Here is a 15,390-nt window from a genome sequence, read left to right on the forward strand (position 1 = left end):
AGTGGTGGCTGTATAATCTGTATGTAGTGATCTCCCCCTAGTGGTGGCTGTATAATCTGTATGTAGTGATCTCCCCCTAGTGGTGGCTGTATAATCTGTATGTAGTGAGCTCCCCCTAGTGGTGATGTATAATCTGTATGTAGTGATCTCCCCCTAGTGGTGGCTGTATAATCTGTATGTAGTGATCTCCCCCTAGTGGTGGCTGTATAATCTGTATGTAGTGAGCTCCCCCTAGTGGTGGCTGTATAATCTGTATGTAGTGATCTCCCCCTAGTGGTGGCTGTATAATCTGTATGTAGTGATCTCCCCCTAGTGGTGGCTGTATAATCTGTATGTAGGGATCTCCCCCTAGTGGTGGCTGTATAATCTGTATGTAGTGATCTCCCCCTAGTGGTGGCTGTATAATCTGTATGTAGTGATCTCCCCCTAGTGGTGGCTGTATAATCTGTATGTAGTGATCTCCCCCTAGTGGTGGCTGTATAATCTGTATGTAGTGAGCTCCCCCTAGTGGTGATGTATAATCTGTATGTAGTGAGCTCCCCCTAGTGGTGGCTGTATAATCTGTATGTAGTGATCTCCCCCTAGTGGTGGTATATAATCTATATGTAGTGATCTCCCCCTAGTGGTGGTGTATAATCTGTATGTAGTGATCTCCCCATAGTGGTGGAGTATAATCTGTATGTAGTGATCTCCCCCTAGTGGTGGTGTATAATGTGTATGTAGTGAGCTCCCCCTAGTGGTGGTGTATAATGTGTATGTAGGGAGCTCCCCCTAGTGGTGGTGTATAATCTGTATGTAGGGAGCTCCCCCTAGTGGTGGTTGTATAATCTGTATGTAGTGATCTCCCCCTAGTGGTGATGTATAATCTGTATGTAGTGATCTCCCCCTAGTGGTGGCTGTATAATCTGTATGTAGTGAGCTCCCCCTAGTGGTGGCTGTATAATCTGTATGTAGTGATCTCCCCCTAGTGGTGGTATATAATCTATATGTAGTGATCTCCCCCTAGTGGTAGTGTATAATCTGTATGTAGTGATCTCCCCATAGTGGTGGTGTATAATCTGTATGTAGTGATCTCCCCCTAGTGGTGGCTGTATAATCTGTATGCAGTGATCTCCCCCTAGTGGTGATATATAATCTGTATGTAGTGATCTCATCCTAGTGGTGGCTGTATAATCTGTATGTAGTGAGCTCCCCCTAGTGGTGGCTGTATAATCTGTATGTAGTGATCTCCCCCTAGTGGTGGCTTTATTATCTGTATGTAGTGACCTCCCCCTAGTGGTGGCTGTATAATCTGTATGTAGTGACCTCCCCCTAGTGGTGGCTGTATAATCTGTATGTAGTGATCTCCCTCTAGTGGTGATGTATAATCTGTATGTAGTGAGTTCCCCCTAGTGGTGGTGTATAATCTGTATGTAGTGAGCTCCCCCTAGTGGTGGTGTATAATGTGTATGTAGTGATCTCCTCCTAGTGGTGATGTATAATCTGTATGTAGTGAGCTCCCCCTAGTGGTGGTATATAACCTGTATAGGAGGAGCTTTAGAGCTGTGTTTCATAATCTCTGATCTCCATAAATATTTCCGGTGCTGTATTTTGGATAATTAGATTGGTTTCAGACATTACAGAATGAACATTTTGGGATAAATGATAGATACAAACATCAGGAATCCAGTGAGGTCAGATTCTGGCTGATAACAGAAGGCACTAGTAGAATCACAGGAAGTGTCCGCCTCGGCTTTAGTCATGTGTATTAGTAGGAGGGGATTCCACTGGTGAAGGCGGAGTCTTTCCTGACGCAGTCCCTGAGGAAGGCGCTGCAGAGGGCGGAGTACTTCTCCGGATACCTGCGGTAATGGCTGACGTGCTCCGACTTCTCAAAGTCCACGGATTGCGTGGGGAGGCGGTGGTGGCGCCGGTGCTCCGCCATCTTCTCGATGTCTGTGTGTGCTATGATGGTGTCGCTGCGGGAGTACAGGTAGAGGTGCGGCCACAGGGAGGGGTGGCTCTTCATGGCGTCGTAGTGATTCTCGTGTAGGAAGCGAGTGACGGGATACAGCAGGATCCTCAGGATGAAGACCAGGACAGCGAAGAGGAGGAGGGCCAGATAGCGCAGCGCCGCGCCGGTGTGGGGGGACAGAACCGTGTTCAGCGCCCGCACAGAGCCCACCACGTTGCGGTTACCAGGACCGCTGTCGAATACGGTACCGACCACGCGGAGGCGTGCGAGCTGGCGGTGGGAGCGCAGCAGCTCCACCATGTAGCGGTACAGCATGAAGCCGCCATTGCTGAAGACGTGCAGCACGATGGGATTCTCATCAATCTCGTAGTCAAACAGAAGCTCCAGAAGTTTCTGCGCCTGATCCCGCAGCGACCCGAGGCCGAAGGATTCCGAGAAGAAGACCGTGCGCCAGGCGGCAGTGTACCGGATCACCACACAGCCCTGCAAGGAGGAGGCACCGTTATACAGCTCTGCTTGCTGTCTGTGAATAGAAACATTCATAGCGGGGATGCAGACTTTACTGAGCTGAGGGTTTGTTACAAGGTACAAATCCAGAACTGTACCTGCCGCTATAGGGCTGGGGAGATAACAGGACGCACCAGAACCAGCACCTGATTCCTCCAGCCAATCACATGAGGGAGCAGGAGGTCACTAGTCTGCCACTACCTCTTTATTCTCCATGGTAATGATCCACAGACCCAATCACCTCCAGCCAAGGCCAAAGGAAACCACCCCCATTATTGGGGGGCAGAAGGAGACCCCCCGGGGCAGAGCTCACCTCATTGTGGTAGATGGAGCTGTACTTGGCCAGGTGCTTGTCCTTACATCCAGCCCACCCCAACAGGATAACCACTGGCTCCCTCTGCTGGTCCCACCGACATCCTGCAGGAAGAAGGAGACATTACTGTGTGGTTAGGGTGACACCAAGAAGATGGGACGGGGGTCCTCGCCCACAAAGAAATATGATACAAGGACTCTAGGGGGCAGAGGGGGGGGGCAGTAAAGGAACAGTAACCACACCACAGGATAGCAGAGATATTACAGGGGTAGTAACCACACCACAGGATAGCAGAGATATTACAGGGGTAGTAACCACACCACAGGATAGCAGAGATATTACAGGGGTAGTAACCACACCACAGGATAGCAGAGATATTACAGGGGTAGTAACCACACCACAGGATAGCAGAGATATTACAGGGGTAGTAACCACACCACAGGATAGCAGAGATATTACAGGGGTAGTAACCACACCACAGGATAGCAGAGATATTACAGGGGTAGTAACCACACCACAGGATAGCAGAGATATTACAGGGGTAGTAACCACACCACAGGATAGCAGAGATATTACAGGGGTAGTAACCACACCACAGGATAGCAGAGATATTACAGGGGTAGTAACCACACCACAGGATAGCAGAGATATTACAGGGGTAGTAACCACACCACAGGATAGCAGAGATATTACAGGGGTAGTAACCACACCACAGGATAGCAGAGATATTACAGGGGTAGTAACCACATCACAGGATAGCAGAGATATTACAGGGGTAGTAACCACACCACAGGATAGCAGAGATATTACAGGGGTAGTAACCACACCACAGGATAGCAGAGATATTACAGGGGTAGTAACCACACCACAGGATAGCAGAGATATTACAGGGGTAGTAACCACACCACAGGATAGCAGAGATATTACAGGGGTAGTAACCACACCACAGGATAGCAGAGATATTACAGGGGTAGTAACCACACCACAGGATAGCAGAGATATTACAGGGGTAGTAACCACACCACAGGATAGCAGAGATATTACAGGGGTAGTAACCACACCACAGGATAGCAGAGATATTACAGGGGTAGTAACCACGCCACAGGATAGCAGAGATATTACAGGGGTAGTAACCACACCACAGGATAGCAGAGATATTACAGGGGTAGTAACCACACCACAGGATAGCAGAGATATTACAGGGGTAGTAACCACACCACAGGATAGCAGAGATATTACAGGAGTAGTAACCACACCACAGGATAGCAGAGATATTACAGGAGTAGTAACCACACCACAGGATAGCAGAGATATTACAAGAGTAGTAACTACACCACAGGATAGCAGAGATATTACAGGGGTAGTAACCACACCACAGGATAGCAGAGATATTACAGGGGTAGTAACCACACCACAGGATAGCAGAGATATTACAGGGGTAGTAACCACACCACAGGATAGCAGAGATATTACAGGGGTAGTAACCACACCACAGGATAGCAGAGATATTACAGGGGTAGTAACCACACCACAGGATAGCAGAGATATTACAGGGGTAGTAACCACACCACAGGATAGCAGAGATATTACAGGAGTAGTAACCACACCACAGGATAGCAGAGATATTACAGGGGTAGTAACCACACCACAGGATAGCAGAGATATTACAGGAGTAGTAACCACACCACAGGATAGCAGAGATATTACAGGGGTAGTAACCACACCACAGGATAGCAGAGATATTACAGGGGTAGTAACCACACCACAGGATAGCAGAGATATTACAGGAGTAGTAACCACACCACATGATAGCAGAGATATTACAGGGGTAGTAACCACATCACAGGATAGCAGAGATATTACAGGGGTAGTAACCACATCACAGGATAGCAGAGATATTACAGGGGTAGTAACCACACCACAGGATAGCAGAGATATTACAGGGGTAGTAACCACATCACAGGATAGCAGAGATATTACAGGGATAGTAACTACACCACAGGATAGCAGAGATGTTACAGGGGTAGTAACCACACCACAGGATAGCAGAGATATTACAGGGGTAGTAACCACACCACAGGATAGCAGAGATATTACAGGGGTAGTAACTACACCACAGGATAGCAGAGATATTACAGGAGTAGTAACCACACCACTGGATAGCAGAGATATTACAGGGGTAGTAACCACATCACAGGATAGCAGAGATATTACAGGGATAGTAACTACACCACAGGATAGCAGAGATGTTACAGGGGTAGTAACCACACCACAGGATAGCAGAGATATTACAGGGGTAGTAACCACACCACAGGATAGCAGATATATTACAGGGGTAGTAACTACACCACAGGATAGCAGAGATATTACAGGAGTAGTAACCACACCACAGGATAGCAGAGATATTACAGGGGTAGTAACCACATCACAGGATAGCAGAGATATTACAGGGACGATCTCCACTATATATCTGGTCCATGCTCTGCACCAGGGTTTGTTTCTCCTTCTTGTGGTCTGTACTGATGAGGATCTGGTGACACATTCATTGCCTCTCGGCTTTGTTTCCATAGTCCCCCCGTCCCTGGTTGTGCTCCGGCCTCCCTGTCCCCGGTTACGCTCTGGTCCCTCCCCCCGTCCCCCCGGTTATGCTCCAGCCCCCATTCCCCAGTTATGTTCCTGTCCCCCGTTAGGCTCCTGTCCCCCCTGTTGAACTCGGCCGTCCCAGCCTACATTCCCTGTGTCTGTGCTCAGGGGCCCCTGTTTTGCGCCTGGCCTGTCCTGTCCTCACCCTGCAGCGCGGGCTCCGCCAGTTCTATGGTGAAGTCCATGTCCGTCTCCCTCATCTTGACCCCGGGTCCACTGCGCGCACCCCTCCGCCGCCGGAACAAATCACAAGCCTATCAGCAGCCCCGCAGGAGATCACCTGACCTGACTACGCGGAACCCACGTGACCGGGCTCCCTATCAACGAAAGAGTCCGTAGAGACTGTTACTAAGCAACCTGCCCGCAGGTTCACCGCGAGGCCAGAGAAAGCTCACATCTGATTGGCAGAAACCTGTCCGACCCGGAACTAACCGAACCGGACCGAACCGAACCTGAGGAGGGACCCGCAGTAGGTGAGAGGAGCAGAAGTCATGTGCGACCCCAAACATCACATGATGCTGTATTACACAGGATAGGATTAGATACACAGTTCAGCAGACAGTATCACACATGATTAGATAGATACACAGCTCAGCAGACAGTATCACACAGGATTGGATTAGATACACAGCTCAGCAGACAGTATCACACAGGATGGGATTAGATACACAGCTCAGCAGACTGTATCACTTAGGATAGGATTAGATACACAGCTCAGCAGACAGTATCACACAGGATAGGATTAGATACACAGCTCAGCAGACTGTATCACTTAGGATAGGATCAGATACACAGCTCAGCAGGCAGCATCACACAGGATAGGATTAGATACACAGCTCAGCAGACAGTATCACACAGGATAGGATTAGATACACAGCTCAGCAGACAGTATCACACAGGATGGGATTAGATACACAGCTCAGCAGACAGTATCACACAGGATGGGATTAGATACACAGCTCAGCAGACAGTATCACAAAGGATAGGATTAGATACACAGCTCAGCACACAGTATCACACAGGATAGGATTAGATACACAGCTCAGCACACAGTATCACACAGGATAGGATTAGATACACAGCTCAGCAGACAGTATCACACAGGATAGGATTAGATACACAGCTCAGCACACAGTATCACACAGGATAGGATTAGATACACAGCTCAGCAGACAGTATCACACAGGATAGGATTAGATACACAGCTCAGCAGACAGTATCACACAGGATAGGATTAGATACACAGCTCAGCAGACAGTATCACACAGTGGCAGTTGGTGCTTCTGGTGCCCTGTGAAGATTAGATAGATCTCTGTTGTGGCGCCATTGTGGTCCCATTATATTGTTGCGCTTAGTTCTCGTGTTACGGACCTTCCTCTCACCTCTTACAGGCGCCATGTCCGCCATCAGGGAGCAGGAAGCCACCAGCCGCCTCATGATATTCCTTAAAGAATGGGACAACGGGAACAAAGTGACGCGAAGCCGAATCCTGAACAATTTCATCACAAGCAACAGTGGGAAGACGGCGCCCGAGCTGGAGCAGGAGTTCAACCAGGGAGCGAGTCTATTCCTGGCGCGTCTCACCACCCGCCTGCGCCTCTCGTATCCTTCACTCTCTATCACTCATAGAGATCTGCACAGTACTACTTTTCCTGTATATATGGACAGTGCACAGTACTACTTTTCCTGTATATATGGACAGTGCACAGTACTACTTCTCCTGTATATATGGACAGTGCACAGTACTACTTCTCCGGTATATATGGGCAGTGCACAGTACTACTTTTCCTATATATATGGACAGTGCACAGTACTACTTCTCCTGTATATATGGACAGTGCACAGTACCACTTCTGTATATATGGACAGTGCACAGTACTACTTCTCCTGTATATATGGTCAGTGCGCAGTACTACTTTTCCTGTATATATGGACAGTGCACGGTACTACTTCTCCTGTATATATGGGCAGTGCACAGTACTACTTTTCCTGTATATATGGACAGTGCACAGTACTACTTCTCCTGTATATATGGACAGTGCACAGTACTACTTCTCCGGTATATATGGGCAGTGCACAGTACTACTTTTCCTGTATATGGACAGTGCACAGTACTACTTCTCCTGTATATATGGGCAGTGCACAGTACTACTTCTCCTGTATATATGGACAGTGCACGGTACTTCTCCTATATATATGGGCAGTGCACAGTACTACTTCTCCTGTATATATGGACAGTGCACAGTACTACTGCTCCTGTATATATGGACAGTGCACAGTACTACTGCTCCTGTATATATGGACAGTGCACAGTACAACATCTCCTGTATATATGGACAGTGCACGGTACTACTCCTCCTGTATATATGGACAGTGCACAGTACTACTTCTCCAGTATATATGGACAGTGCACAGTACTACTGCTCCTGTATATATGGACAGTGCACAGTACTACTTCTCCTGTATATATGGACAGTGCACAGTACTACTGCTCCTGTATATATGGACAGTGCACAGTACTACTTCTCCTGTATATATGGACAGTGCACAGTACTACTTCTCCTGTATATATGGACAGTACACAGTACTACTTCTCATGTATATATGGACAGTGCACAGTACTACTTCTCATGTATATATATATATATATATATATATATATATATATATATATGGACAGTGCACAGTACTACTTCTCCTGTATGTATATGGACACTGTACAGTACTACTTCTCCAGTATATATGGATATATGGGTTCCCCGTCCCTATGTGTGTTTATGGTCTTATAGTTGGGGTCCCCGTCTCTCTATGTGTGTGTGGCCTTATATCCGGGTCCCCCGTCCCTGTGTGTGCATTCCTTAGCCCCTGTAGATATCTGCTCGGGACGTCTCTAAAGGAGATCCTTCAGTCTGTCTCCATTTTCCTTTCAGCTTCAGGCAGGTGAGACCTCTGCTTGCTGTCAGTGACTGGTACAGACCTGTCTCTGAGCTGAGGCTTTGCTACATGTACATATTCCTCAGCACTCTCTCTCTAGCATTTTGTTGCAATGTGTGAAGCAGCTTAGAGCGATGTTCAGACTGAACACATCTGATAGTTTCCGTCTCTTTTCTGTCTGCAGCGGTCGTTACAAGGTGGAGTTTGTGGAGGTCGGGGGGGTCCTCACGTTACTCGAAATTCTGGGCCTGAAGCAGTTAAATGAAGAGCAGAAGATGGAGGCGCTGAGGACCCTCCAGATACTGGCAAGAGCTGGACCTAAGTACAAGGAGCTGATCTGTGAGAGCTACGGTGAGTATAGTGTTTTCTCTGTATGTAGTATAACCCCCATCCTCTGTATGTAGTATAACCCCCATCCTCTGTATGTAGTATAACCCCCATCCTCTGTATGTAGTATAACCCCCATCCTCTTTATGTAGTATAGCCCCTTTTTATCACTGTGTATTACTCTCATCCTCTGCACTGTGTATGTAGTATAACCCCCATCCTCTGCACTGTGTATGTAGTATAATCCTTATCCTCTGCACTTTGTATGTAGTATAACCCCCACCCTCTGCAATGTGTGTGTAGTATAACCCTCATCTTCTGTCTTGGGGCAGGACATGCTGTATGTAGTATGACCCTCATCCTCTGTCTTGGCGCAGGACATACTGTATGTAGTATAACCCTCATCCTCTGTCTCTGGGCAGGACATGCTGTATGTAGTATAACCCTCATCCTCTGTCTCGGGGCAGGACATGCTGTATGTAGTATAACCCTCATCCTCTGTCTCGGGGCAGGACATGCTGTATGTAGTATAACCCTCATCCTCTGTCTTGGGGCAGGACATGCTATATGTAGTATAACCCTCATCCTCTGTCTCTGTGCAGGACATGCTGTATGTAGTATAACCCTCATCCTCTGTCTTGGGACAGGAGTGCGTGCGGTTGCTGAATGTCTCGCTAAATCCAAGATGGAGGACACCCAGGAAAAGGCGCAGGAATTACTGGAGCTGTTGGCTCATGGAAACCCCAGGTACCAGACACAGGTCTACAAGGGTCTCATCGCCCTCCTGCCCTGCACCTCCCCCAAAGCTCAGTACCTCGCCCTGCAAACCCTCCGCACTGTCCAGGTGAGTGGTAACAGAAGACCCCCACTAAGCCTTCACACAGTGGTCTGCCCCATAACCTACTATATATATATATCCGCTCCCCAGCGTGATTCATATACATACCCCCTCACTACCCCCAACAGGATACACACACATGAGGTGATTTTGTGCTGCTCCTCTTGTCCCGCTCCTCCCTCATGACCCCCACATTTGTCTCCCTGCAGGACATTGTACAGAAACCACATCCGGCCATAGTGGAGCCACTGCTGGGGACATTGCAGACCGTGCACATGGAGGTGCAGTGTGAGGGTATGTGAGGGTGCGGTATGCTAGTATGTGACCCCCTCTGGTTAATACATGATTATAAAACATTGCTGTTATGGGAAGGTGTGAGGAGCCTCCTGCTCTGTAATATGGAGAGGACAGGTGTGAGGAGCCTCCTGCTCTGTAATATGGAGAGGAGAGGTGTGAGGAGCCTCCTGCTCTGTAATATGGAGAGGACAGGTGTGAGGAGCCTCCTGCTCTGTAATATGGAACGGACAGGTGTGAGGAGCCTCCTGCTCTGTAATATGGAGAGGACAGGTGTGAGGAGCCTCCTGCTCTGTAATATGGAGAGGAGAGGTGTGAGGAGCCTCCTGCCCTGTAATATGGAGAGGACAGGTGTGCGGAGCCTCCTGCTCTGTAATATGGAGAGGACAGGTGTGAGGAGCCTCCTGCTCTGTAATATGGAGAGGACAGGTGTGAGGAGCCTCCTGCTCTGTAATATGGAGAGGACAGGTGAGAGGAGCCTCCTGCTCTGTAATATGGAGAGGACAGTTGTGAGGAGCCTCCTGCTCTGTAATATGGAACGGACAGGTGTGAGGAGCCTCCTGCTCTGTAATATGGAGAGGACAGGTGAGAGGAGCCTCCTGCTCTGTAATATGGAGAGGACAGTTGTGAGGAGCCTCCTGCTCTGTAATATGGAACGGACAGGTGTGAGAAGCCTCCTGCTCTGTAATATGGAACGGACAGGTGTGAGGAGCCTCCTGCTCTGTAATATGGAGAGGAGAGGTGTGAGGAGCCTCCTGCTCTGTAATATGGAACGGACAGGTGTGAGGAGCCTCCTGCTCTGTAATATGGAACGGACAGGTGTGAGGAGCCTCCTGCTCTGTAATATGGAACGGACAGGTGTGAGGAGCCTCCTGCTCTGTAATATGGAACGGACAGGTGTGAGGAGCCTCCTGCTCTGTAATATGGAACGGACAGGTGTGAGGAGCCTCCTGTTCTGTAATATGGAATGGACAGGTGTGAGGAGCCTCCTGTTCTGTAATATGGAACGGACAGGTGTGAGGAGCCTCCTGCTCTGTAATATGGAGAGGACAGGTGTGAGGAGCCTCCTGCTCTGTAATATGGAACGGACAGGTGTGAGGAGCCTCCTGCTCTGTAATATGGAGAGGACAGGTGTGAGGAGCCTCCTGCTCTGTAATATGGAACGGACAGGTGTGAGGAGCCTCCTGCTCTGTAATATGGAGAGGACAGGTGTGAGGAGCCTCCTGTTCTGTAATATGGAGAGGACAGGGGTGAGGAGCCTCCTGTTCTGTAATATGGAGAGGACAGGTGTGAGGAGCCTCCTGCTCTGTAATATGGAACGGACAGGTGTGAGGAGCCTCCTGCTCTGTAATATGGAGAGGACAGGTGTGAGGAGCCTCCTGCTCTGTAATATGGAACGGACAGGTGTGAGGAGCCTCCTGCTCTGTAATATGGAGAGGACAGGTGTGAGGAGCCTCCTGTTCTGTAATATGGAGAGGACAGGGGTGAGGAGCCTCCTGTTCTGTAATATGGAAAGGACAGGTGTGAGGAGCCTCCTGCTCTGTAATATGGAACGGACAGGTGTGAGGTGCCTCCTGCTCTGTAATATGTAACTGACAGGTGTGAGGTGCCTCCTGCTCTGTAATATGGAACAGACAGAAGGGAGGAGCCTCCTTCTCTGTAATATGGAACGGACAGGTGTGAGGAGCCTCCTGCTCTATAATATGGAACGGACAGGTGTGAGGAGCCTCCTGCTCTGTAATATGGAAAGGACAGGTGTGAGGAGCCTCCTGCTCTGTAATATGGAATGGACAGGTGTGAGGTGCCTCCTGCTCTGTAATATGGAACAGACAGAAGGGAGGAGCCTCCTGCTCTGGATATGGAACGGACAGGTGTGAGGAGCCTCCTGCTCTGTAATATAGAACGGACAGGTGTGAAGTGCCTCCTGCTCTGTAATATGTAACTGACAGGTGTGAGGTGCCTCCTGCTCTGGACTTTGGAATGGACAGGTGTAAGGTGCCTCCTGCTCTGTACAGCCAGATGATTGCACACCGGTCTCTCCTTCTAATGACTTCTTGCTCCTCCTCTGCAGATGATTGCACTCCCGTCTTTCCTTCTAATGACTTCTTGCTCCTCCTCTTGCAGCTCTGCAGCTGATCGCGGAATTGTCCAGAACTGAGTTGTGCTCAGATTTGTTGCAGGGACTTGTGGCGCTGCTGAGACCGTCGCGGAAAGATGGCGGCAGAGCCAAAGCGCAGATCTTAGAAGGTGCGTGACCCTCTGCAGAGAAAAATGCTCTGCAGCCTCATCTGATAAATATCACATTAGCAGTCTTATCCCCTGTGGTTGGACCCACAGCAGTCTTATCCCCTGTTCCACATGGGGTCCCAGTAGTTGGACCCCCAGCAGTCTTATCCTATATTCTTCAGGGGGCCCCAGTGGTCGGACCCCCAGCAGTCTTATCCCCTGTTCCACAGGGAACCCTCAGTGGTCGGACTCTCAGCAGTCTTATCCCTTTGGTACACAGGCGATCAAAGGGGTAGGACCCCCAGCAGTCTTATGCCCTGTTCCTTAGCTGCTTAGTTCCTGCAGATTTGTTTAACCCTTTTATTGCTGCCTTCGACTATCTGCTCAGTGGTCACTGGTTCTTCCATTGTTTCTGCCCCTCAGACCCTGCTGCCCCACAGATATCAGCCCCTTTACCCGTTTTCATCCAGCAAGCGGCCAGCGCCAGGGCCATAGGGTGAGTATAGAGCATGATGTGACCCTCCTGTCTATGTCTCTGGTGCATTGTGACTCCCTATCTGTGGCAGGGCTCCCATGCCCCGAAACGTCACATGATGTGCTGGATGCCGTCATTTTTAATGGAGTAACTGCATGGTGTGCTCAGCCCGTCTCCCTGAAGTTCACGCCGGATTATATGGACTTTCACACTTGGGTGATTATGTTTTGTCTAAAATGCTTGTAACAATTGATATATTTTTTCATTTGTACTTTAAGGACTATAACTCCCACCCTGCAGTTTCCAGAGGATGCTGGGGATGTAGTTCAGGATACATTGTGTGTGTGTCACTGAGCTACTATTTTCGCCCTCCAGGATGCTGGCCCGCGAGTCCACAGACCTGTGCCACCAGCTGATCCGGCTGAGGGTTGTACATCACCTACTGTATGTCATGGGGAACACGGAGCACACGGAGAGCCAGAGACAGGCGAGCCTGGCCCTGGAGGTGAGGACACCCCTCTACTTACACCCCTCTTCATTTCCATATCTTTTACTTTAGTTGCATCCAAAGCAGCATTCACAATTCAGCTGTCTGCATTCACAGTTCTGACAGACGTCCGTCTGCATCTGTAGTGATGATTGTTCTATGCATTAGTAACAGGATCAGGGACCTAAATGCAGCTCTGGATGTGAATAGAGTCTATTGCGGGATATGATTGTGAACTGATTGGTCGCTGACTCTCTCCATCACTTTGTAGTATTTTGTATCTGTGTCCCCGGTGGTTGAAGAACAAGTGAAGATCGCTATCGGGGAGAAGATCTTCCAGATGCTGATGGTAGGATGGGGGTTATACTCCGCTGGGTGGATTTCACATGTGGGTGCTAATAGTGTGAACAGATAGATGCTGAATAGCACCCCCTAGTGTCATGGTTGTTTTCATGGATACCCAGCGAGAGTAGTGGTGTTGTGACATTCAAGGATCTGTGGGACACTCCCCGAGTATTACGAATCTGTCTCTGGTTGCTCTCTGCTTGTTTCATGAACATGTAATATCCGAGTTAATGTGTGAGTATTGTATCCGTTTCCTTTTTCTTTCCCTCATCTGTATGTCATCCGTTTACTTTCCCGATATAGCAACATTCGAGAAAAAAACTACCGGATAGAGATGTCGGCTGTGGGTTTTTGGTTTTTCTTTTATCTTTTTATGGACATGTGTATAGACTCATAGCAATCTGCAATATACTATCCGCAAAAAAAACCCAGACGGATAGCATATTGATGTCAGGAAAAGCCGTCTGAATGAGCCTCTAGAGATATAAACTCTGGATTGATTGGATAAAATAACGTAATTAAGATAATTTTTAGGTGATTTTCCCGATGACATTGGTCCATGACACTTCTACTTGTAACCTGCAATGACTGACAGCTACCTGCCACTACACTCACAACAGCAGGGGGCGCTATGTATTCCATAAGCAGAGACAAATCCAAGCTATGGACCACTAATACGTCACTCATAGACTCCAGGGGGGACCCAGTGTACCCCACATGTCATCCTGACATTGTACACATTGTGCTCCTGCAGGAGAACCCTGAGGTGCTGTACATGAAGCTGGACGCCATACAGGTGGACGTGCTGGTGTCCAACCAGGTGAACGTTCCCAGAGGTGAGTAGCACATCAGCAGCCGCATCCAACCATAATAACCTCCCCCCCTCAATGTCCAGGACTGTGGCATCCAGGGAAAATCCTCCTTTTATTTTAAATTATTTGTGTTTGCAGTAAAGGAGGTGGCAGAGTGATGGTGGCGGATAAACCGCAGCAACATCCAACACCGGCAGCAGGATGCCAACTCCCCACCACCACCTGCTGCAGGACTCCAACACCCCATAAGCACAGGCAGCAGGACGCCGACATCCCCCACCACCACGACCACCAGCAGCAGGATGCCAACAACCCATCACCACCGGCAGCAGGATGCCAACACCCCATCCCCACCTCCAGCAGCAGGATGCCAACAACCCACAGGGAGCAGCACGCCCAACACCACTGGCAGCAGGACACCAACACCCCCCCACCGCCGGCAGCAGGACACCAACACCCCCCCCCACCGCCGCCGGCAGCAGGAAGCCAACACCCCACCGTCAACAAGACGCCAACAACGTGAAGAATAATTTTAAAGAACTAGGTTCAAAGCTTAAGAAAAGGACCTCCAAGGTAGTATTCTCCGGAATCCTACCTGTGCCATGCGCTACACAGAGCAGACAGCGGGAGCTCAGGGAGTTAAATGCATGGCTCAGATCCTGGTGTAGAGCAGAGGGATTTGGGTTCCTAGAGCATTGGGCTGACTTTTCACTGGGGTACAAGCTGTTTTCTGCAGATAACTTGCACCTAAGTGGAAGGGGGGCTGCTGTGCTGGGGGAGAGGATCCTAGCAGGGGTGGCGGAGTATTTAAACTAGGATCGGGGGAGGAGGAAAAGGAAGACACTGAAGGGGTAGACAGGTCAGAGAGGGGGCAGGTTATGTTGGTGGGTGGTGAGGTGGGCGGTGTATGTGGGACCAAGGCGGTGGATAAGGAGATCCACAAGTTACAGAACGTTGGTGAGGATATATGTACCAGTAAATTTACTTTAAATCAGACAAATAACTGTGGAAAATTAAATTGTATGTTCACAAATGCCAGAAGTATCACAGGCAAAATGGGCGAGCTTGAGGCTCTGATATTAGAGGAACAGTTAGATGTTGTTGGTGTAGTAGAGACATGGCTTGATGCATCGCATGATTGGGGTGTTAATATTCAAGGTTTTACACTCTTTCGGAAAGACAGGGCAAATAGGAGGGGAGGTGGTGTATGTCTGTATGTCAGAAGAGACTTAAAA

The 15,390-nt window shown here is 49.1% G+C and overlaps 2 protein-coding genes across 4 annotated transcripts; one reads left to right on the forward strand and one right to left on the reverse strand.

The window, feature by feature from the left end:
* Positions 1-1,570: 1,570 nt before the first annotated feature.
* TMEM53 (transmembrane protein 53) lies at positions 1,571-5,722 on the reverse strand. Its single transcript, XM_072127569.1, has 3 exons — positions 5,563-5,722; positions 2,775-2,878; positions 1,571-2,437 (listed from the first exon to the last, which is right to left on the reverse strand). The coding sequence occupies exons 1-3, from the start codon at positions 5,615-5,617 to the stop codon at positions 1,748-1,750; spliced, it is 849 nt and encodes a 282-aa protein (XP_071983670.1). The 5' UTR covers positions 5,618-5,722; the 3' UTR covers positions 1,571-1,747.
* ARMH1 (armadillo like helical domain containing 1) lies at positions 5,713-14,854 on the forward strand. 3 transcript variants are annotated; one of them, XM_072127558.1, is made up of 12 exons: positions 5,717-5,890; positions 6,809-7,019; positions 8,289-8,357; positions 8,536-8,702; positions 9,281-9,522; positions 9,726-9,810; positions 11,935-12,057; positions 12,460-12,532; positions 12,887-13,016; positions 13,270-13,347; positions 14,098-14,179; positions 14,294-14,821. In XM_072127558.1, the coding sequence occupies exons 2-12, from the start codon at positions 6,814-6,816 to the stop codon at positions 14,311-14,313; spliced, it is 1,275 nt and encodes a 424-aa protein (XP_071983659.1). In that variant the 5' UTR covers positions 5,717-5,890; positions 6,809-6,813; the 3' UTR covers positions 14,314-14,821. The 3 variants fall into 3 exon arrangements, with proteins under 3 accessions (XP_071983661.1, XP_071983659.1, XP_071983660.1); XM_072127559.1 differs by having other exon boundaries at positions 5,721-5,890; positions 9,326-9,522; positions 14,294-14,810; XM_072127560.1 differs by lacking the exon at positions 13,270-13,347 and having other exon boundaries at positions 5,713-5,890; positions 14,294-14,854.
* Positions 14,855-15,390: the final 536 nt, after the last annotated feature.

Source organism: Engystomops pustulosus, chromosome 10, assembly GCF_040894005.1.
Source record: "Engystomops pustulosus chromosome 10, aEngPut4.maternal, whole genome shotgun sequence".
Taxonomy (NCBI): Eukaryota; Metazoa; Chordata; class Amphibia; order Anura; family Leptodactylidae; genus Engystomops; species Engystomops pustulosus.